This window comes from Octopus bimaculoides, chromosome 4 (assembly GCF_001194135.2).
Source record: "Octopus bimaculoides isolate UCB-OBI-ISO-001 chromosome 4, ASM119413v2, whole genome shotgun sequence".
Classification (NCBI taxonomy): domain Eukaryota; kingdom Metazoa; phylum Mollusca; class Cephalopoda; order Octopoda; family Octopodidae; genus Octopus; species Octopus bimaculoides.
The window spans coordinates 76,366,933-76,390,267 of NC_068984.1; the positions used below are offsets into that span (position 1 = coordinate 76,366,933).

Below are 23,335 nucleotides of genomic sequence, written 5' to 3' on the forward strand. Positions count from 1 at the left end.
TATGTATATGTTTATATATATATCATCATCATCGTTTAACGTCCGCTTTCCATGCTAGTATGGGTTGGACAGATATATGTATGTATATATATATATATATATATATATATATGTGTGTGTGTGTGTGTATGTATATATAGATGTGTGTGTGTGATACACATGACATCGCATGATAGCAGTGATGTCACTGTCATGCAGGCAGTATCTTTTGTTTTCAGTCTTCGAAAACATGGTCATGGGGGAAATATTACCTTAGTTGGAAACAGGTGAGGGTTGGTGACAGGAAGGGAATCCAGCTGTAAAATATCTGCTTTGACAAATTCCGTCCAACCCATGAAAGTATAAGAAAGTGGAAGTTAAGAAAATGCCACTGCTGCCAATGATATATCCATATTTGTATTTATTTCTGTCTTTTCCATTTAGATTGACAGTAGTAGAGAAATTACAACCCTATGTATCCCTGATTTGTACATCTGTCCATCTAACCAAAGTAACCAGCCTCTTACTTTCAATGCTTCCTTATACCAAAATCAACAGCATGGCAAAAGTATTTTATTTGTTCCTCATGATATTACAAATGCTGAAAACATTTGTGATGGACTCCAAACTAAAGCTGTCTGCTAAACAGGTAACATTCTTTTCAGTTACATCTCTGATGCCCTGATCCTGTTGTTTCTGTTTTTTTTTTCTTTAGTTTGTTTTTTCTTACGTGTTACCTCTTTGGACTTTGCTTGGTAAAATTTGCTCAAGCATGGCCACACTCAACTGGCTGTAAACCAGTATATGAATAACAAAGAAGGAGCTATTTTCTTAGTAAGAAAATAATTCCCTCATTGAAATTTAGACATCAACTCTTTGTTTAATTTTAAAACAGTATGGTGAAATTTGAAGGATATTTGGCTTTTTTTTTTCTTTTTTTTTTCACAATTCCAACAGCCATGTAGATGTTTTCTCATTGGTTTAACGTAACAAAGGATTACATCATCTCAGATTGGAGCCAAATTAATTAAGATCTGTTGTTTTCAAACTAAAAGTAATAATGTTCTTATCCTCTAGATAACTGCATTACATCCCAAAACTGAGAAGCATATTAAACAGTTGTTTCTCATTTCCTTTTAAAACATTCTGCACGAATCGTCTTATCCAATGTCTACAGAATGTATAAAACTTTCTGTCACCTATTCATTTCTGATTGAGTAAACATATCCACAGACTTGCAGGTGGTACTGTCAATTATTTCAACCTCCTTCCACACTGCACTGATATTTAATTTATTTACTTCAGAAGGATGAAAGACAAAACTGACTCTGGTAGAATTTAACTTTTTACACAAAGATTTTTATCTATAGCTCTACTGATTCTGATGGCCACCTCAGTTGCCTAGTCTAATCTATGATATTTATGATTTCCATTGCCAGGTCACTTTGCATATTGTTGGTGTAAGTTTGACATGTGCCTTAAATGTAGAACCTCTACTATCAATGTTATGTTATTATTTCCTGGACAGTCAACCATCTTTGTCTGACATTACAGGTAAGTTAAACTCTTTTGGAAACTTTTTACTTCAAGTTTTGAATTTTTTCTGTAATTATACTTCTTGTTTCTGATTTTTTACCCTTGAAAGATTTGTTTGCATTCTGTTGAAAAACTAATTTCCACTTCATTCATTGAAAATATTTTTGATGAATCCCACAGTTTATCAAGTTATTAGAGCATCACTTAAGAAATTGTCTTCCTATGGTGTATGATGTGCAAGACAATCTAATATAGTCTATCCCTCTCCAGATTATATAACTTCTCTCTCTCTCTCTCTCTCTCTCTCTCTTTCTCTCTCTCTCTCTCTCTCTCTCTCTCTCTCTCTCTCTCTCTCTCTCTCTCTCTCTCTCTCTCTCTCTCTCTCTCTCTCTCTCTCTCTCACACACACATATATAAACCTGGATTTATTTTTTCTCCCGTGGAACAGATTTAAGTCTGCCCATCCCCACTGGGGCATCAGGTGATGACTTTCTTTTAGCATGTTTGTTATTTCTGGAGTGTTGGGTTGTTGGCCAAATGCATAACTAATGAGGAATATCATTTTAACCTATGAATGGCAAAGTTATGAGTATGTGTATATGGAGTCCACTGTTATGGAGTCATCTCTCTTCTAGAGGTTTCTTTCAGAGTTACCTTATCTTTAGCCTTTAGTTAAAATACATTATCTGTTTGTTATACCATGCAGGAGCAGTTGCAGGGTATTGAACACTTCTTTGTCGGGTCTCTCTCAACAAGGCAGCTCATAGCATCTGTTGTAAGAAAAGCACATCTAGAAGTTAAGTTGACTAACTGTTTAGGAGAATCTGTATGTTTCCATATGAGTTAAACTAGTATGATAATATTTAGAGGAAGATTTATTTAAAGTGAATACACTTTGCTTAAGAAATACTAATGAAGGAACTTGTAACTGGTTGTTGGTGTTGTTGTCTCTGCAGAAGAAAAATGTTGCAATGAGTTGAAGTAGCAGAATGGCTTTGATTTGAATTATCTTGAGATCTGAAATTTATTGGAAGAAGTTGACCATGTGGATTGTACCTCAACCAAGTTTAGTAGAACAAATTGCATTCTATGTGGGATATGGTTCCATGCCAAATATGCTGTTTTATTAGACTCTCCTATATATAGGTGGTTGTTTGACCTGTTATGAATAGCAACCAAGTCTTTTTTCAGATGTACTCTATTTTCTTAAAGGAGGGAAGGCTATAGGATAATATGTGGCCTAGACCCACTGTCTGAACAAAAGATGGGAGGTCACAGCTGGATCGCATTTTATCATAAACTTGATCAATCAGAATTACTGTGGTAATATACATCTCATTTACATACTTGTGTAGTATTAAACTGACTGAGTCATCAAAAGGTAAATTAAATATCTAGACCATGGAAATGTCACAGAAATGGTGACTAAATATTAACCATCAAACTTTCAGCTTGTAGGTCAATATTTAACTGATTTGTGAAGCAATGTCTTTCATTTAAGAAAGGGTGGAGACTGATAGACATATGTATGTGCTTGTTACTACATAAGTACCTAAATAATTAGTGAAAATACATTTACATGACTCCAAGCCATACTTGCTCATGTGCTGATGGCTTGTTATATTTATTTGTTTTGATAATCCAAGAAAATCAAGTTATCTTTTTTAGATTGCTCATTGTGCTAGTTTGATTCTTAATTCCCCCACCCCCACCCAACCACCTTCTTTGAGAGTGAATGTGGTATTATGCTTGAGGCATGTTTTTGTCTGACATTTCATTGCCTAAAGATAGTTGCACACATTGTACATGTATGCATATTATTCACAAACAAATATGTTCCTGTGAATTTGTTTCTCCTGAAGTCCTGCTTCTCTGTCAGCATGACTGAGATCTCTCTACACTTTTGTATGGTTGTTGTGGATATTTTTTGTTAAAATACACTGCTTTGGTTTTAGTTAATTTTAATGACTGGAACATCAATTAGCATGAAATTTTATATAAAGTCCTGATTTGGATCACTTTAAAACAGATAGTTTGTATCACAGAACCAGAGGCAATCTTAAGCAGATTGATATCAAAAGGGTTGAAACATATTAAATTTCAATGGTAAATATTATAGTTAATATAGTTTTTGTTTTAACTCTGGTTGTTTGTTTAGTGTCCCTTGATTTAGTAGACAGGGTGATCACATCAAAGTTGTCTACCAGACAATTTAATTCCAATAGGGAGACCCAGGAAGACATGGGATGAAGTATTGAGGGCCAATCTCAAAACACTGAACCTTACAAAGGAGATGATAGAAGACTGAGATGTGTGGCACATTGCTCTACTCTAGAAGGCCTGCCCACTACAACAGAACTGAGATCCTAAAACCAAGGTGCCACATAAAAAGCATTGGTGTGGGTGCTGGCGTCACATAAGAAGCACTGGTGCTGGTGTCACATAAATAGCACTGGTGATGGTTTCATATAAAAAGCACCCAGTACACTCTGTAAAGTGGTTGGTGTTAGGGAGGGCACCCAGTCATAGAAACCAAGTGAGGCCCCTGACCTTGCCAGTTCTTGTCAAGCTGTCCAAACCATGCCAGCATGGAAAGCAGACATTAAATGTTAATGATGATGATGATGATGATGATCTTTAAAGGGGTTACCATTTATTTATCTTATGGTATGGAACTAAGCCAAATCCATATTTAGGAATCTTACAAACTAAATGTGTATTATCATTTGAATGGCTGTTATTGAACAATTACTTTACTGGTTTATATGGATCCAGATCTTGAGTTGAAATCTTATCATAATCTGTGTTTTCCTTGGAATTCTCTTCATCCAGCATGCATTTTTAATTTACTATTTAACAGTTGTTAAAGCTGTAGTGTTAATTGGCATTTTAATTCATTTAATTTCATAAATGCATAATATTTAAAAGCATTAATAATTGTTCGTGGGGATTGTTCTATATTTAAAATATGTTATGTATAAACTTTCTCTGATGAAGGATTGTTTTCATCAGTCAATAATTAATTTATACACTTTTACTTGGAAGAAGTAATTATTTTAGTTTCTTTCTTGATTTAAAAAAAAATTTATTCATTTGTTTCTACTCTTATTACATAATTTTATTAAAAAATCTAATTTAAAATTGGACCACCAACAGAGTATATAAGTCAGTAATCAGCTGGATTAACAGGAAGGGGAAGTAATTTAGTATATACAAAGAAATCTAGGACTAAAGTACAGAATACTGGAGTGGTTTTGTCTGGGAATCATTAACTTAATTTCATGTTTTCAGAACAAAATTCTTAAGGTTAAAAGAAAATCCAGGCCTAATATTTGCAAACTATTTCAGACTATTCTTAAAATTCAACAGTAGATACAAATATGCTAGGTTCTCACATATGTAATATAGGAAGCAGAAAGTATCAATTAACATAGATTATCTAAGTAATTAATTGATAAAACCTCTCCTTCTAGGTCTTTAAAAGCAGTCATGGGAGATAGCTCCAACAAATTGAGAAAGAAAAAAAAAATTGAACAAACAATGTGTTAAGGGGGTAGATCTGGTGAAAGCAAGACATATTTCAGTATCATTGAAACCTCTTCAGTAAAGCATTTTCTACTCCATTAGCAAAGCTCAGAGTGATCTATTTGTCTGTCTATCTAGAGAAAGAAAGAAAGAAAAAATATGAAGTGATGCAGATTATGAATATCAATGTGTGAGGGAAATACTTTATGAGAGCATGCTGCATGCTAAATACAAATATGGTAGGGCCTTACATATGTATTCTAGTGAGTGTTAAAACTTTGATCGGTTTAGATTAGCCAAACAATTAGCAAACAAAATTAATATGCCATTCTACCTTTTACATTTTACTTGTTTCAGTCATTAGACTGAGGCCATGGTGAGACACTGTCTTGAAGAATTTTAGATGAATGAATTGACCCCAGTACTTTTTTTTTGTTTTGTTTTGTTTTAACCTTGGTACCTATTCTATCAGTCCTTTTTGCCAAACCACTATGTTATGGGGATATAAACGCACCAACACTAGTTGTCAAGTGGTGGTGGGGGACAAACACACTCGTGCACATGCACACACACACATGGCAGGCTTCTTTCAGTTTCTGTCTATCAAATCCACTCACAAGGCTTTGGTTGACTCGAAGCTTTAGTAAAAGACACTTGTTCAACGTGACATGCAGTGGGAGTGAAACTGGAACCATGTGGTTGTGAAGTAAATTTCTTATGACACAGCCACACTTGCGTTTATATGATAAAGTTTATAACAAAAGTCTCATGATATGAGCTAAATGTTTGACCAGTGAACTACTCCAAACAGTTGGTGTGATTTATAACTGGGACAAAAATATCATTAAATGAATAACTGATTCATATAAGGTATATACTACAAATGTCACCAGCAGTTTCCTACAAACAAAACGTAACTGTAATCCTCAGTAGATTATTGGGTATCCCAGAAGACTGGTCTTACTAGACAAGCTGAAGTTGATAAACTTTAGTGTGAAATACATGGAAGAAGAAAGACAAGGAGAAGCAGGAAGATAGTAAAGGTAGCATGGTGTGAAAAAAATGGTTATGGGGAAACAAGGAGAAGGTTCTTTAGGTTCTTGAAGTTTATAATAGTAAAAGTCCAAAATAAATGTCCCTTAAAAGAAAGAGATTTGGCCTTCTGATTAAGAGGTTCATTTCACAATCACATGTTTCATCCGACTGCATTGCACCCTAAATAACTGTCTTTTTCTATAACTTTGGGTCACACTTTTGTGTAACATTGGGTTGACAGGCCTGTTGGATGGACTCTACCTGTTCTTAAGTAGTAGATGTGATCCATTGTTTGGTCTAACACTATAACTTATCTCTTAGGTGCATTTAGTGGAGTCAACTCACTCAAAATATTAACCTGGAGATAATAGAATATCATGATGTGCTGTTTCTTGAGAAAAAAAAATTCCTCTGAATGGCAGTTTCTTCTTTCTTTGGCTAATTTGTAAAAATAAAATGTGGTTAAAATAAGAAGAATGCTAGTTGAGCTGGTATTTGAAGAATTTGAATACATTGCTTATATTTATTGTTTATAATAGGGCAAGGAATTTCAGATTTGTCTTAAAGTCTCGGTGTTAGGGTTAGTGTTTCAAAAGACATGATTCTTGTAATCAAACATTACAAGAATCACTTCTTTGTATAATATTATATTTTGCTCTCATGGTCATGGATTTCAGCTCGCACCCACATCAAAGGTATATGGTAGATGATAGATTGGCAGAAGTGACAGACCAACACTAATGTTAGAAATTTGTAGCTGTGCCAGTTACATGTAAAAACACCTGTGCTGGTGACACATAAAAAGGCACCTACTACACTCTTAGGAAGGGTGTCTAACCAGAGAAACCAAGCTGAATTTAGACTGGAATCTGGTGCAGTTCTCTTGCTTACCATTTCCAGTCAAGCCAGCATGGAAAGCAGACATTAAATGATGATGATGATTTGTTTAACTGAAATAATTACTTCCTAAATCTGTTGAAGTTCGTATATTTGGAATGTTTATGAGAAGCAAGTATACTAGAAGGAAAGTCAAGATGACCAATAGATAGGAGAGACAATTAAGAAATTGTGCAGGGTTTGAAAATTCCTTTACATTTTCTTCAATCAGCTAGTGTATTGTTTTTAAGAGCAATAAGCTGAAAATGCTTCATCAGTATTTGCTAAAAGATTTCTTAAGCCCACCACCATTATTTGCTAGATCTCAATGATTGTTTTTCCAATGACAGAAGGCAGAACTTGAACTTGGGATGCACAGAAATAGAAAAGATAACATAATGCATCCTGTTTGATGCTCTCAAATTCTGCCAATTCACCACCATGGGCTAGTACTTTATTTATCAACCAACCCTGAAAAGATGAAAAGCAAAATTGAGTTGGTAGGATCTGAACTCAGAGAGCAAAGAATCAGAACAAATATTGCAAAGCAGTGTATCTGATGCCTTTGACCATTATGTAGAATAGAGAATTAAGGTCTGGATAAAGTGTACATACCTAGAGAAAAACAATAGAAACCACCTTTCCATGTCATTGAAGTCACCACACCATTCACAACTTGATGGCACAGAAAGAAAATGTAATTTGAGGGATATTTGACTGCTATTTCTAAGTGGTTATTCACTCAGAAGGATGAAAGGCAAAATTTATACTCAGAACAGAAAGGAACATAACCAAACACCACTCAATATTTTGTCCCATTTTCTTGCCTATCCATGTCCACATATCCTCCCATCATGTTTCAGAAGCAGATATTTTGTTATTACCTTGTAAGGATGTTGGTAACATGATAGTTCAAATATAAAAGAAGCTTGGAGAAGTTTATGAAGTTTTCCCTCTTATTAACAGGCTGAGAAGTCTCAGATAAAAGGTAAATTGCAGGGAACATAAGTCATTTTAACCTCTATGTATCATCTGTAAACTAATTAGTTGTTATTGTATTTACAGGTGTAATACTGATGATAACTGGTCTATCAGTAATGATACTACTCTCTATGTACTCTGATATTAAATCCCCTGTCACCCATGCAGGCCCTTTGTTGGTATTTGTTGGTGCCCTTATTGTTTATATTCAACCCAGTTGGTCAGTCAGTTGGTATGTATATCATTATTTCATTTTATTTTTCTTCCCTTTTTCCCTTTCTTATATTTTTTCATCTATCATTGTTGTTCCTAATTGACAAAATATTTTATCTAAAGACATGTTTTTACATATGTAGCTTTCCAAAGATGAGGTTTTTTTTGTCTTAAACACATAGACCTTATATCTACAAATTTAGATCTGTACTTCTCCAAAGATAGTTACTTGGTTCAAATATTTAGACATGTTATAAGGTATATTTATATTTCAACCATTTTTATTGACTCAGACTGGAGAAACAGGTTGCATGGATGGTCTGATAAGTGATAGATTTGGAGATGAGAATGAGATCAAGGGTATTTGGAGTGGTTATGTGTCAGTCTGAACACATAAAGGCTGTAAAACTAATTGATGCAAAGATCTGAAGGTTGCAGAAGATTTTATTTCTGCACTGGCAGCATCAGTATAGAGAGAACATGAAAGTCAAGAAGGGTTATGAGCATTGAAGTCACTAAGGTTGATGATTTCATAGAAGGGTGAGTTGAGATAGAAGTCTTTGATACGAGAAGAGATATGGCCAAAAAATTGTTGATGGCTGGACAGCAGAGATAAGGAGTGAAAAATTTGTCTCAAAGAGGAATAGAATGTGCAGCATGTTTGTCAGAAGTGATGCGTGAAGTATAAACTGGATCAGAGACTGGCTATCAACCCCAGTGAAGGGACAATTGTCCAATGAGTTTAATGTTATTGTTTTTCTGTTTGAATGGCACAACTATTTGAGATATTAGTCTGACAAAAAGTAAGTCTTGATACAATCTCTGTGGTGGCTCATCTGCTAGATTTGAGTTCCAAATTTCTTTCTCAAATCACATCTATAAACTTAAGAGAAGGTACATTGGAGATTTTGTATATCAGAGACAGCATAGTGCCTGATACATACAAAGTATGGATGGACATATCTCTTTGGTCACTTGCATTGTGGGTCTTCTTGGTCGGAGAGGGCTTGAGATTAAACAATTGCAACAACAACATATACCAATAGTAATATATTGGGTTTAATTCAGTAAACTATATTCATCACATTTTACAACTATAGCAATTGAAATTTGGGCCTTGCCAAAATAATTGAATTTATTAGATATGGTAATTTCTTACATAGGCACAAGGCCACAGAGTGTATATATAATTTAGAGGATGTTGGTGAATAACTTGACCTAAGTACTTGATCGATATTTTATCTTATCACCCTCTGGAAGGAATAAAATCAAAGATGACTTCTGCAGGATTTGAATTCAGAACATAATGGAGTAAAACTAAATCCTGCAATGTATTTTGTCTTGTGATTTCTCAATCCTACTGAGCCACCTCCGTAAATTTATTGAATATATCGATTTCTAATGTAGACATAAGACCTCACATGTGGGGAGTGAGATATAATTGAATATACCATACCAACCTTGGTACTTTACTGATTCTTTAATTTATCATTCCTTCTCTTTAAAAACCAAGTTCCCTTGGTGAGATTTTCAGTCTAAATTTGTCGATATATTACCAATGTACTTGATAACTTTTTTTGTTTTGCTTGTTTTTCAACAATAGATTTTTTTTTTTTTGTTTTGTCTAATATATATATGCTTAGCCCTTTATCTTTTTCTTACTTTTCAACAACAGGCTGTCTGTCTTGCAGTGGGGAAATATTATCAGTGTGCTGTGTATGGTGCTTCTCTTTTTATACACCAAGCCACTACCACTTGCTGTCGTTATGTCAATATCAGCTGCCATCTCTGTATGTCCAACTTACAGTGTTATCATGCAAAAGGTAAGATCATAGCAGGAATGGAAATAAGTCACATACACACATATACTCGGATAAACACATACAAATAAAGTAAACTAGAACTTGAGCTGCATTAATGAGTATTCAGTTATACAATAAACTGAATTACCTACTTATTTGTGCTATACAGTTAGTGGTTGAGTATTCCACAGACACTTAATCCTAATGTTGAATCAGTGTAACATAGTGTGTGATACAGTTGACCCTTTCAACTGCAGATAAAGTCCATCAGATAGGCTTCCAAATAGTTTCCATCTACCCAGTTTCACTTACAAATCTTGGATATGGTCAGCTTGAGGCTATGGTAGAAAACACTTGCCTAAGATGCTTCATAATGGGATTGAACTTGGGACTCCATTGGTTGCAAAGTAAGATTCTTAATCAGCTGCAGGGCTCAGGAAGATCCAAGGCAGTGTGGGAGCACAAGACAGAATGAGAGAGACACACACACATACAAATGCAAATGGACTCGCATACAAACATAAATGAACACATTTCATATTGTGCGAAAATGTTGTTTTGGGAAGATGAGAAATTAAGTCTGAAGAAAGAGCAAAATATATTGTCTTCTAAAGCATGAAATTGTCTGAAAACCTAAGAAGTTAATATATCTGTTTCACTGTATGTTTTATCAACAGTTTTACATCAGAACCAGCTTAAGTGAAGGCTTACATCTACTCTACATCCTGATATGTAGTTGTGTCCTCTCTTTTATCACAACTGTCGTCAAATGGCGAACTGCTGGAAAATCCTTTGAGAAGAATATTTCTTTTCTGTAAGTATTACACAGAAATTTTTTCCTCCTCTCTACAACCTGTACTTTGCTTGAGAGCTGTATTTTTTCCTCTTTAAATAACTAAATAGCAAATACTAAATGTTATTTAAGAAAACTGTGAATATCACTTGATTTCTACTCTTTGTTATTTTTTATCATTGTATTCTGTATTTGTTGTTGCTGTTTTACCTAAGATCATCCCCTATTGAGTAAATCCACGATCAAATATGTTCGAGCTGTGATCATTTTGGTTTTGTTTAAGATATAGGAAGGGCATCCAGCTGTAGAAACTCTGCCAAATCAGATTGGAGCCTGGTGTAGCCATCTGGTTTCACCAGTCCTCAGTCAAATCGTCCAACCCATGCTAGCATGGAAAGCGGACGACGATGATGATGATGATGATGATATAATGTATCTAGGTCTACATTATTCTGGTTTCACATGTCAGCTTCATTTTCTAAGATGGAAGGTGTAATTTGAGTGAGATTTGGCTGCTATTTGCTTTTTCACTGATTGAGGAATCGCTTAGAGCACTCTGTGTATGGATGCATGTGTATTGTGCAAGTAATGTAGATTGGTAGTAAATTCTTGATGATCCAACTCTCCTACACAAGCTTGATTGCTATTTTACTTCAGTTGTTATCTAGTCCTGATTCAGTTGAATTATAATAAAATGTATTCTAGTCCTGACCATCTCGTCTTTTTGTTTTCAGGTATAGTGTATATGAGACTATAATTTATTTAAATTAGTGCTAACACATTTAATGCAGGGAGCATCGAAAACTTAGCTAGAAATATTTAGGCTACGGTTTAATATAGTTTTCAGGTTTAACAAAGTAAGGGAGATAACTCTAGACATCTTTTGCATCTTTACAGTTTTTAATTGATGATAGATTCTTTTGTGGGCTGCTATGGAAGAGATAGAGAGAAACAGGGGAGGGGAGGGAGAGAGAGAGGGGAATAGCTCACCTGCAAGCTAATGATTAAAGTGGATCGACAGAATCTTTAGCAATCAATTGAATGGCTTTCTTTTGAGGGTTATCCAGGAGGATTGTGTGCATTGTAGAGGGGGTCAGCAACTGAATCTGTGGTGAATTATTATCTGGGTTCAGAATTTAAATATCTTACTGCATAATAGCAAGGAATTGAAACTTGAATATTTTCCTCAATTTAAGAGATTGCTTTAAAGTACCTGTGGCGTGTGGAAATGAATGGTAAAACAAAAGCATTCCAGTAATGAATAGACATGTGATAAGAATGGATTATGTATGTTAGGAAAAAGCCTACTGTAATAATTTATTAGAAGCTAGCTAAGAAAAGGCAGGAGGACATGAGTTTGTTTGAATCCAATTTTTAAATATTGGGTTTCTTTGATGATAAGAATATCATAGAAACCATGCCTATATGAAGAAATTGTGTAGCATGAACACTTAAACTTGTCTGGTATGAAATCAGTAATGATAGGGAAAATAATTTATTAGTGTCAAAGACTTAAAACTGTGTGGTGTTCATACTTTTTTCTCCATGGATTAACAATGTAGCTGAGGAGAAATGGTTTTGCGGATTAACAGTGTAGCCGAAGAGGAATGGCTTTGTAAAGAAACTGAAAGCAGTTCATGTACTAGCTTTCAGGCATTTTGTTTTACTCCTGCAGTTTCCATCCATAATGATACTTACTTAAGCCTTTCACACCTATGTTCTCAACTCTGGGATGTCTTTTTTGCTTCTTTTATATTCGATCCCTACTTTTTCAGCTCACTATTGGTCTCCAACCTCCAGCTATTTTTAGGGTGCCCTCTCTTTCACATCCTAGTGGTCAGAAGGCATTGTTGCCTTTGCACCTTCTTTTCAGATTTTGCTGCACAATGTTAAATGTTTCCCTGAAGGAAGGCTTTCCTCTTGCAGATCTTGTTAGCTTTGAATCATTATCAATATTTCTGTAACTTTGCATTTTTTCTTAATGTTGGCCCTAGAGGTGATCATCCCCTGGTAAACCCATTTTTACCTCCGGGAAGAGGTGGTCAATATTAATCTGGCCTCCATCCTTTGACTTGTCCAGTATGGGAGCTTGCATTTTGTTGGCATAACTCTCAGGTTCATTGAGTCATACACGTCACCACACCACAGCAAGGACTGGACCGTGTGGTGACATTATAATGCTGGTAATTATAATTATTACTATGATGATTTGTTCCAGAGATTAATGTATTTTCTTAATCACTCTTCTTACAGGTGTAGTTGTATGGCAGTCTTTGGTACTTTAATCATTGGATTTGATTACTTTACAATCACTTCAGAGAACTTGACTTACAGAGCATGTTGGCAGGTGCTAAGTTTTTCTGGTTGTGTTGTCAGCATCTCACTTCGTCTCATTGGAAACAAAGTTAAGGTAAATAAGCTAAATGAATTTGATTTTATAAAAAGAAAATAGATAAAATGAAATATTTATTTACTGGACATGTTTTGATGGTGTCAGGTGTGCCACTTTTCAAGGACCTGCAGTCTAATTTCATTTTGTCCAACCAGAGCGGAGAGGGTGAATTCTAATTTGCTCGATCTCCATTAGTTTCAACAGTGTTTCAATTGTTTAACCAACTGAATTACCTGCTCATTTAATTAGCATGTACATGGCTGAGTATTCCACAGACGCTTGTTCCCTTAACCCTTTTGTTACCATATTTCTGTTGAGATGTTCTGTGTGTTTTTTTTTTTTTCAATTAATTTTAAATACAACAAAGAATTTAAGTAAAATAACTTATTCATCATTAAGCTAGTGTTAGGAACATAAATTGTGACTACGGTTTGGTGGAAGATTTTAATTCAGAACTTTTGAAAATAAGACATTTGTGTTATAGTGCCAGAGGTGGATTCAACCAGGTTGGTATCAAAAGGGTTAATATCATAATCAGGTAGTATCAGTATGATAAAGTGTGTGTGACGAAGCTGGTCTCAAACAGTTGGCAATTTGCTGTGCTTCAGAAAACTTGTTCATCTAACTAAAATCAGAGCCATAGAGGCATGTCCTTTATATCCATGCCATCCACTCAGCACACAATCTGGCCCCTGACAAGCCTCACCCCTCCACAACCCATCTTCCCAACACTTCCCTTTTCATTTATGCCTGCTGTATTCCCAGTCCTCTCTTTTATTTCCCACTCTCCTTCATGACCCTATTTGCACACAATATATCCCTATTGAATCTCTTCCCCACAAGATATCTTTCTAATACCCCTTCCACTCTGCATGTGTCCACTCACTGCATCCTCCCCTCCATCTCTCAGTCTTTTCACAGTCCACTTCACTGTATACTCCACTCTGTAACTTGAGTATATTCCCCCACCCCAGTCACATCTTTACCATCTTCTCATTCTCCTCTCTTTCTCTCTCAATTTTCTCTCCACCTCAGGTAGCCATCAGAGGTTTCCCTCTAATGCAAGACACCTTCTGTCCCTCAGTACCACTTCCCACCTCAGTTGAGGGGTCTTGTCTTGCAAGTTACTTGGTGACATCACTGCTATTGGTACCACATATAATGCAGTACACTCTGTAAAGTGGTTAGTGTTAGGACAGACATTCAGCAAAGGGCAGAGCTTGGTGCAGTCTTCTGACTTAATAATTCTTGTTAAATCATCCAACCCATGCCCACAGGGAAAATGGGCATAAAATAAATACACTGAACCGCAAAAGAAACCAGATTTTTTTCAAATGTCATTTTTATATGGTAAATTCTGAAAATTTATTTTGGATATGTAAGTGTAATTATTCCAAGACATGCTGGTTTATGTCTGAGACCCAAATTCCAGGCAACCTTTCAACTTTCCCTGAAATGAGACACCAAAACGCAGCTGCGTTGAATGCCGTGGGTGACAGTCACAAACAATTGTCATGAAAACTGAAATGCACGTGCGTCTTGTGGAGGTTATGGGTATAAAAATCAACTTGAACCACGTTCCTGGCATTCGTAATTTGGACGCATCAGGTATGACCCGATTGTCAGCAGCACAGAGAGAACAAGCTGATTGCAAGCAGAGCAGTGTGTCCTGGTTGTTGTGAAAGCTTACAATGTCCATATCAGCACCATCTATCACCTGCAACGGTGATACAAAAACACCAACAGCACTGCAGACCATTCCTGTAGAGGGTGCCCCTGGGTGACCACACTCAAGAAGGACTGCTTTATCCACCTGCAACACCTCTATGATTGTTTCAGACCGGCCAGCATGACAGCTCACACTGGTGACATCACCGCTATTGGTACCACATATAATGCAGTACACTCTGTAAAGTGGTTAGTGTTAGGACAGACATTCACAGTGTGACATCGACTGGCTGCCCACAACATGTGTTGCTGTTGTCCTGCCACCACCATCAGGCACGACTACAGTGAGCTGCACAGTACTAACATTGGCGGCATCAACAGTGGAGGTCAATAGTCTTTTCTGACAAGAGCTGGTACTGTGTTTCCACCTCAGATAGCAGAGTGAGGGTGTGGCATATATGTGGTCAATAGTGTTTATTACATTAATGCTGCTTCTATATCATATTTAAATTTATTCCTGTGTATGCATTATTGGGGCATACCAGCACATAGTTTTCACACAATATGCACATAAGGCATGGATTAGCGATATGATTCATCTTCGATTCAGTTTGGGTAAATGATGTTGATAAGCCACAAAAATGGCAAAACATCAATGTCCATTTCTCCTGGATGGGATTTGAGGTGAGTTATCTCACCTGTCCTTGACTTCAGGTGTTTTAACATCCAGTACTTTGAGATAGTATTCTCCACCACACCAAATAGAAGTCAACTGGCAAATACACAAAGTATATACGTTAAGTATATGTGGTTAATAAAGTTTATTGCACTAGTGTAGCCTCTATTTCACATTTGAATAACACTTAGTATATTTTGACAAACTATTTTCATTTTTGTTGTTCTGTTTTCTCTTTTCCAGCAAGAAATATTGGTCAGTGAGACAAATGATAAATCTTATCCATTACTTCCCATTCTTGGAAATATAGCTGCCATTATTTCTTATCTTGTTCTTTGCATGCTGTCACCTGCTACTGGCTTCTTAAGAGATGTTTGGGTAAGATTATTATTATTGTTTTTTGTTGTTGTTGTGTCCACAGTATGAGCAGCTGATCTATCAGCCACCAAGTGTCCCACAAACTTTATTTTCCACATTAAATTCTGATATAATCTACATTACCTGAAAGATATCTAGAAAATGTTCTCTATAAAATAGCCTTTTTATGAAAGTTATGAGGAAGCAAAATTGGGTGTGTGAATTATCTGAAACTCTTCTGACGAAAATTTTCATCACAAATTCCAATTTAATCAGAATCTACACTGTCTGAAACATTTTTCTGAAAAATTTCACCAAAAAAATATCCATTTTACAGAAATTTATGAGGCAACAAATTCAGTGACAAGCATACTTGTGTAGTTATGCTTGACTTTTTTAGGTGGTGTGCAGTACTAGCCACACTTTTCATACTCTGGGTTTGTCAGTCATGGTCTTAGCAAACTAGATAGTGACAACAGAGTCTCCTGGGTGTAGGTTTTATTCTGAAATGTCTTTCTAGATGGATAACCTGACAGGGCAACAGGCCCCTGATACTCAAGTTTTGTGTCAGAATTATTCCTCTCTTAGGCTGTTTACCAACCATGGCTGACAAATTCAGCCTATCCATCCAGTTATATTCCTTGATACTATTACACCATAACATAGCAAGCTCTATTGAAATGAAAAACATTGATAAGAAGATATTGCTAGAGTCAGTAATGTAGGAGAAACTATTTCCAGTGATTACCCATCAGTAAGTCTAGTAGTGGCCATACAGTGTTCACTACACTGAGAAAGGACTCTAGTGATGTATTGTACGTGCACTAGTTTTTTTTTTTTTTAATGAGCAGGATGCCAGGACCAGACCCTACCTGTTACCCCATACATTATGTCTATAATAAAAGGTGGAGTTTTAATGGCTGAAGCACTCCTGACCATAGATCTACTCACTCAGTCAATTTGGGGCATAACAACCAAAACAACCATTAAAAAATATAGAAAAAGAATATAAGTATCTGTGATAAGCACAGGCATGGCTGTGTGGTAAAAAGCTTACTTCCCAACCACTTGGTTCTAGGTTCAGTCCCACTGTGTGGCACTTTGGGCAAGTGTCTTTTACTATAACCTTGGACTAACCAAAGGTTTGTGAGTGGATTTGGTTGATAGGAACTGAAAGAATCCTTTTATATATATATATATATATATATATATATATATAGTTGGATCAGGTGATAAAAGTTATGGAGAATGTCATAGCCCAACTAATTAGGAAGAGGGTTAGTCTAGATGAGATGCAGTTTGGTTTTGTGCCAGGGAGAAGCACCACTGATGCTATATTCCTGGTCAGGTATCTGCAGAAGTAGCTTGCTCCTTCTCTATGCTGGTGACTTTGTTATTATATCTGATTCACTACCAGAACTAGAGAAGAAATTCCAGGTGTAGAAGGAAGGTCCAAAATCAAAGGGCCTTAGAGTTAATTTAGCAAAAACCAAAACCTTAGTAAGTAGGAAAGTAGACAAGTCACAAATCCCTTCAGGTAGATGGCCCTACTCGATATGTAGAAAAGGCATAGGTAGAAATTCCATAATATGTACCCGGTGCAACAATATCAGAGGAAGGTTAACAGATAAAATAGTCTTTGTGTATGGCAGATGCACAGGTACAATAAATACTAGAAATATAAAGAAAATAGATTCCATTTGTGTATGTATTCTTGACCACCATGTGACACCGGGTGTTGGTGTGTTTACATCCTCATAATTCAGTGGTTCAGCAAAATAGACCAATAGAATAAATACCGGGTTTTAAAAAAATAAGTACTGGGGTTGATTCATTCAACTAAAAATTCAAGGTGGTGCCCCAGCATGGTTGCAATCTAGTGACTGAAACAAGTAAAAAAAAAAAAAGAATGATAGCCTCTGATATTACAACTCCTTGGGATATAGATATGTTCATGCTGTGTTTGTTAATGAAATATTTTGATACTTATATTTTGACTGCTTATTAATCAAATGGCTTTAGAGACAAATTTCATATATTCTGACCATTTGTTAATCAAATGTTCAGCTAGAACTTTTCTGACAGTTTATTAATTGAATGTTCTGCTAGATACATCCTGACTGCTTGTTAATCAGATATTCTTATAAATGTAGTCTAACTGTTTGTTAATGTTCTGTTTATTCATCAAACTTTTTGATTGGCATATTCTAACTGTTTAATCAAATGCTCTTATAGATATATTCTCTTTGTCAATGAAATGTTCTTGTTATATTTTGCAGTATTGTGGTGTCTCTGTCATTCTAATTTGTCTGCAGAAAGACCGTCACATATTGCAGCGGTTAAACAACAAGAACCAGACAGTCCCCACTATTTTCACAGTAGCATTCATACTTTGGATACAGACCTTCCTTCATTGTGACATCTGGTTTACTGCTGAGCTTAGCAGCTCTATCCGAAGTGCAATGGAACTCATCATCATCTTCATCACAACGCCTGTTTATATTGTCTTGTGGAGCATCCTCTGGGTCGACGAAATTCGACTGAATGAGAAACTGGTCATCTTTCTTATGCCCCTTAACTCGCTGCTCTTTCTAGTTGGCAGCACTTACACTGCATGGGCTTTGGGCGCATTCGGCATATTTTCTGGTGTTTGGATGATGTCATACAAATTACCACTGGAAGTGGACACTGTGTATGAAGACTCCTGAAGCAGCAATAAAATCTATCTGTGATATGAAGAGGTGAAAGATTACTTAACCTTATTTTATGGATAATAGCCATTGTAAATGGGAATGTGTGACAGAGATAAAATATAAATATCTATTTTTGTGAAAAAAAGAACTTTATGTCACACATTAATCCAATTGATATATTGGAGTTGATTGATTCTTTGGATAACTTTTAATCCCAGTTACTACAGTAAGGTCCTACAAAGATTTTTAAAAAAATGAGAAGAGAGATGGAAAAGATATTTAAAAAGTACAGTTATTTATTATTATTGTTAACAATAAAGCAATACATAATATTACTCGTCATCACCATCATCATCATCATCATCATCATCATCATTATTAGGACAGTAGATTGGTTGAATTGTTAGAGGGTTGGACAAATTACCTTGTGATATTTGTTCAAGCTCCTTACATTCTGTGTTCAAATATCACCAAGGTCAACTTTTCCTTTCATCCTTCCAGAGGTTCATAAAATAAAATTCTATTCAAATGTTGGGATCAATGTAACTGGCTGCCCTCCTTCTCTCAACATTGCTTGCTTTGTGCCAAAGTTATTATTATTATTATTATTATAAAGCAGAGAGCTGGCAGAATATTTAACGGTATTTCACCCATCGCTACATTCTGAGTTCAAATTCCACCGAGGTCAATCTTGCGTTTCATCTTTTGGGATCGATAAATTAAGCACTAGTCAAGTACTGGGGTCGATATGGTCAACTTACCCTCTCCACAAAAATTTCAGGCCTTGTGCCTATAGTAGAAAGGATTATTATAAGCAGAGAGCTGGTAGAATTGTTAGCACATCAGGGAAAATGCTTAGTGGCATTTCATCCATCTTACATTCTGAGTTCAAATTCCGTTGAAGTTAACTTTGCCTTTCATCCTTTCAGGGTCGATAAACTAAGTATCAGTTGAACTCTAGGGTTGATGTAATCAACCTACTCCTACCCCTGAATTGCTGGCCTCATGCCAAAATTTGAAATCATCATCATCTTTATTATTATTATTATTATTTGTTCTGGGTCTTGATATTCCCTTTATCTTCCAATCTACTGGAAGTCAATAAAATGAAGTACCAGTGAAATACTGAGGTTGATAATGTCAACTTACTCCCCTATCTTCAGAATTGTTGGCCCTGTGCCAAAATTGAAATCCATCATCATCATCATCACCATTATTTCTGTTGTTACAATTTTTAGAATTCACAAATTAGAAAATTATCTAAAGGACTTGTGCACTCGGACCACATGTAGTTAGAGTATCAAACTTCATTAAATCAAATAATTTGAGGCTGTTTGTATAAAGAATTGTATGGTACAAACCAGTCATGTTGTTATGATTGATGAACATTTTTCAGTTAATGAAAAAATCTGTATAATAAAAAATGTCTCCTATTTCACTCCAATAAATTTTCATTCCATTATTTCCTCCAATAAAAAAAATCCTATAAGTTTTTTTTTACTGTTCATTGTTATTATTATTGTTATTGTTGCTGTTTTTGATTTGACTCAGGTTTGTTCTTATTCCAATTAGAATTTATGTGGGTAGTGGGTTACTAACTGTAACCTTAGATATTCACAAGCTTTCTATTATTATTAAAGCAATAAACTGACAGAATTGTTACTGCGCCAGACAAAATGCTTAACATTAATTCTTCCAGTCTTACATTTTGAGTTCAAATGCTACTGAGGTTGATTTTGCCTTTCATCATTTCAGAGTTAATAAAATAAATATCAGTTGAGCATTGGGGTTAATGTTATCGACTAGTCCCCACCCTTAAATAAATTGATGGCCTTGTGCCAAAGTAAGAAATTTCAAATCAGTCACCTATAACAAAAATCCCTTAAAAATTTTATCCCCCAAAATGAGTTGAACTTGTAACCTTTGTTAGTTCTACCACTGAACTACTTCATAAAAAATTATGTAAACAATAAGTATGAATAATTTAGAAAGACAGAAAAGATGTATGTAATGTAAGTCTGTGTGGGTATTTATGCATTCATGAATGAATATATATATATATATATGAATCAATGATTTCTTCAGTGTGTAACAATAAAGATACTAAACTTTTCCAGCATGAGATATTTCCATTTGCTTTTGATGTCTCAGTATTTGATATATGTGTGTGTGTGTGTGTCTGAATATGTACACATGTATGTATAACATACTGGAAACTAATTGCCATACACAAAAAGTAGATTTTTTTGCAATGTAAACTTAATTCACTATAAACCAACTTGAGCTCATGTACTGTTTGGCAATGTTTTATTGTCATTTGATTTCCACTAAAAAGGTGGTATTTTTTTCAAATCATTTGACAATGGAATTTTTTTGTGTGAAGTCTACATGCTTAAGAGGCTGTTAGGTGTGTAATCAGAACCTCATATATGGTTGCTTAGAACTTCTTTTGGCATTGCTTCAATAGTTACTTGTAAATCTGGCATAGTTTGGTAGAGTTCTGCATGACTAAGCAACCCTTTTAAAGTGACACTGCGTGCTCACAGCAAGAGAAAAGATTAGAAAAGGTACCCCAAATATATACACTATCTCGGAATAAGCAGTAGGTCAATTTAGGATTTATTCATCATTAAAGGCAGTGACATGGATCAGGAGGCTATAATCAAGAGCCAGATGGACACACAAGAGGTGCAGCAATATCAAAGGAAGGCTAATTAGGAAGATAGTTTTTGTGTGTGGCAAATGCTCAGGAGCAATAAACACTGAAAACGTGTAGAGAAAAGCTTCCATCACATTCCAGGGGGGAAAACTACAAGTAGTTGATAGCTTCTGTTACCTAGGTGACGAAGTCAGTAGCAGGGGTGGATGCACTGAAAGTGTAGCTGCTAGAGTAAGGATAGCCTGGACAAAGTTCAGAGAGCTTCTACCTCTGCTGGTAACAAAGGGCTTCTCCCTCAGAGTAAAAGGTAGACTGTATGACGCATGAAGTGGATTCAATCCACCATAGCCAAATTTAAATTAACACTGCAGCAGAACTTTTCCCACGGTGGTACAGTGGTTTTTCTGTGACAGCAGTTTTACATTTTCCAGATGCCTTTAGCTAGGCCAAAATAATGTCTTCACCACTTGACCCTTTCTAACCTCTTCTACTCCACCAAAAGCTAGAATAGAGATAACAAGACCACCAACTAAATCTATTGTTCTCAATGATATGTCTATCCTTCTGGATAGTTATAAAAGCATAAACCCCAAGCAAAAAGTTAGTCACATGGTGACGATTCAATGAGAACGAAGTCTGGCTGACTAGCTGGAACCTTGGTCAGAGGGAGAAATGAAGTTTACTGTCAGCAACTGTGAGACAATGTCCCACACCCTACAACTCTCACTAGCTCTAATTCTGTTCTCTTACAACATCATTCTATCTCTCTCTGTAATTACTACTAAACAATGAAGAGGACACAAACACAAATCTTACTTCGCATGCTTTTGGATTTATCACAACCTGCCCGTTGAGGCAAGGTATTGTAACATAGCGGTAAATAAATACTTTCTTAAAATTTCATGCATTGTTCATCTTTCACATCCTACAACATGCTGTTATAACAACAAATTTTTATCGTCGCAACTGCTCACTCCGACATATATTATTGTGTACCTAATCAATCTTACCCGTTATAATTGGTGACCCTCGACTACAAAAATAAAAACATTGTTACACACGCACACATATATATATACTTATTCGTACCTTTACTTCATTGGACACTAAACTCTGCTTGCGAAGACCTGTTGAGGCAAGTGAAATCGAACCAAATTTGATGACTGGCACCCATGCCAACCTCTCCTTCATTGGACACTAAACTCTGCTTGCAAAGACCTGTTGGGGCAAGTGAAATCGAAATCGTGATTTAACCAAATTCGATGACTGGCACCTGTGCCAGTAGAGCGCTAACAGCACCGTCCGAGCATGATCATTGCCAGAGCAGCTGTCTGGCTTCCGTACCAGTGGCACGTAAATAGCACCATTTGAGCGTAATCGTTACCAGCGTCGCCTTACTGGCACGTAAAAAAATATTTGAGCGAGGTTGTTGCCAGTGCCGCTGGACTGGCTCCTGTGCAGGTGGCACATAAAATACACCATTTTGAGCGTTGCCATTGCCAGTACCGCCTGACTGGCCCTCGTGCCGGTGGCACGTAAAAGCACTCACTACACTCTCGGAGTGGTTGGCGTTAGGAAGGGCATCCAGCTGTAGAAACTCCGCCAGATCAGATTGGAGCCTGGTGTAGCCAGCCATCTGGTATGCCAGTCCTTAGTTAAATCGTCCAATCCATGCTAGCATGGAAAGCGGACGTTAAACGAGGATGATGATATATATATACTTTATTTAAAAGCAACAGAAATATAACAAAAGCTGTTACTCAGAGTTTCACGTTCCTGTTTGTCTGAACGTGAAACGCTGAGTAACAGCTTTTGTTATATATGCATACATGTATATGTATACATATGTGTAGATGTATATATATAGATGTACATGTAATATGTACACATATATACATATATATACATGCATACAGATATCTATACATATATACACCCATCACACACATACACATGCACACAAACACACACATTAGTCATTTGTTTTCTTATCCAAAACTACGTCAAAAGTACTGAACGGATCTTTATGAAATTTGGAAATTATATTCTATGCATAACGGCCATAACTCCCATGAAAATTCATATATTTTTGATGTTGATGAAATTTTAACCCGAACATAACAGATGAGCATTACTTGTAATTCAACGGT

General features: G+C 35.9%; 1 protein-coding gene across 1 annotated transcript in view; it reads left to right on the forward strand.

The window, feature by feature from the left end:
- LOC106878824 (uncharacterized) overlaps positions 1 to 20,021 on the forward strand; it is a 241,418-nt gene extending 221,397 nt beyond the window's left edge. The window contains exons 14-21 of the mRNA XM_052967637.1: positions 424 to 628; positions 1,419 to 1,533; positions 8,017 to 8,164; positions 9,821 to 9,968; positions 10,625 to 10,761; positions 12,994 to 13,150; positions 15,720 to 15,854; positions 18,113 to 20,021. Coding sequence (XP_052823597.1) covers positions 424 to 628; positions 1,419 to 1,533; positions 8,017 to 8,164; positions 9,821 to 9,968; positions 10,625 to 10,761; positions 12,994 to 13,150; positions 15,720 to 15,854; positions 18,113 to 18,541 — 1,474 coding nt within the window. The 3' untranslated portion in view covers positions 18,542 to 20,021. The remainder of the gene's footprint in view (positions 1 to 423; positions 629 to 1,418; positions 1,534 to 8,016; positions 8,165 to 9,820; positions 9,969 to 10,624; positions 10,762 to 12,993; positions 13,151 to 15,719; positions 15,855 to 18,112) is intronic.
- Positions 20,022 to 23,335: the final 3,314 nt, after the last annotated feature.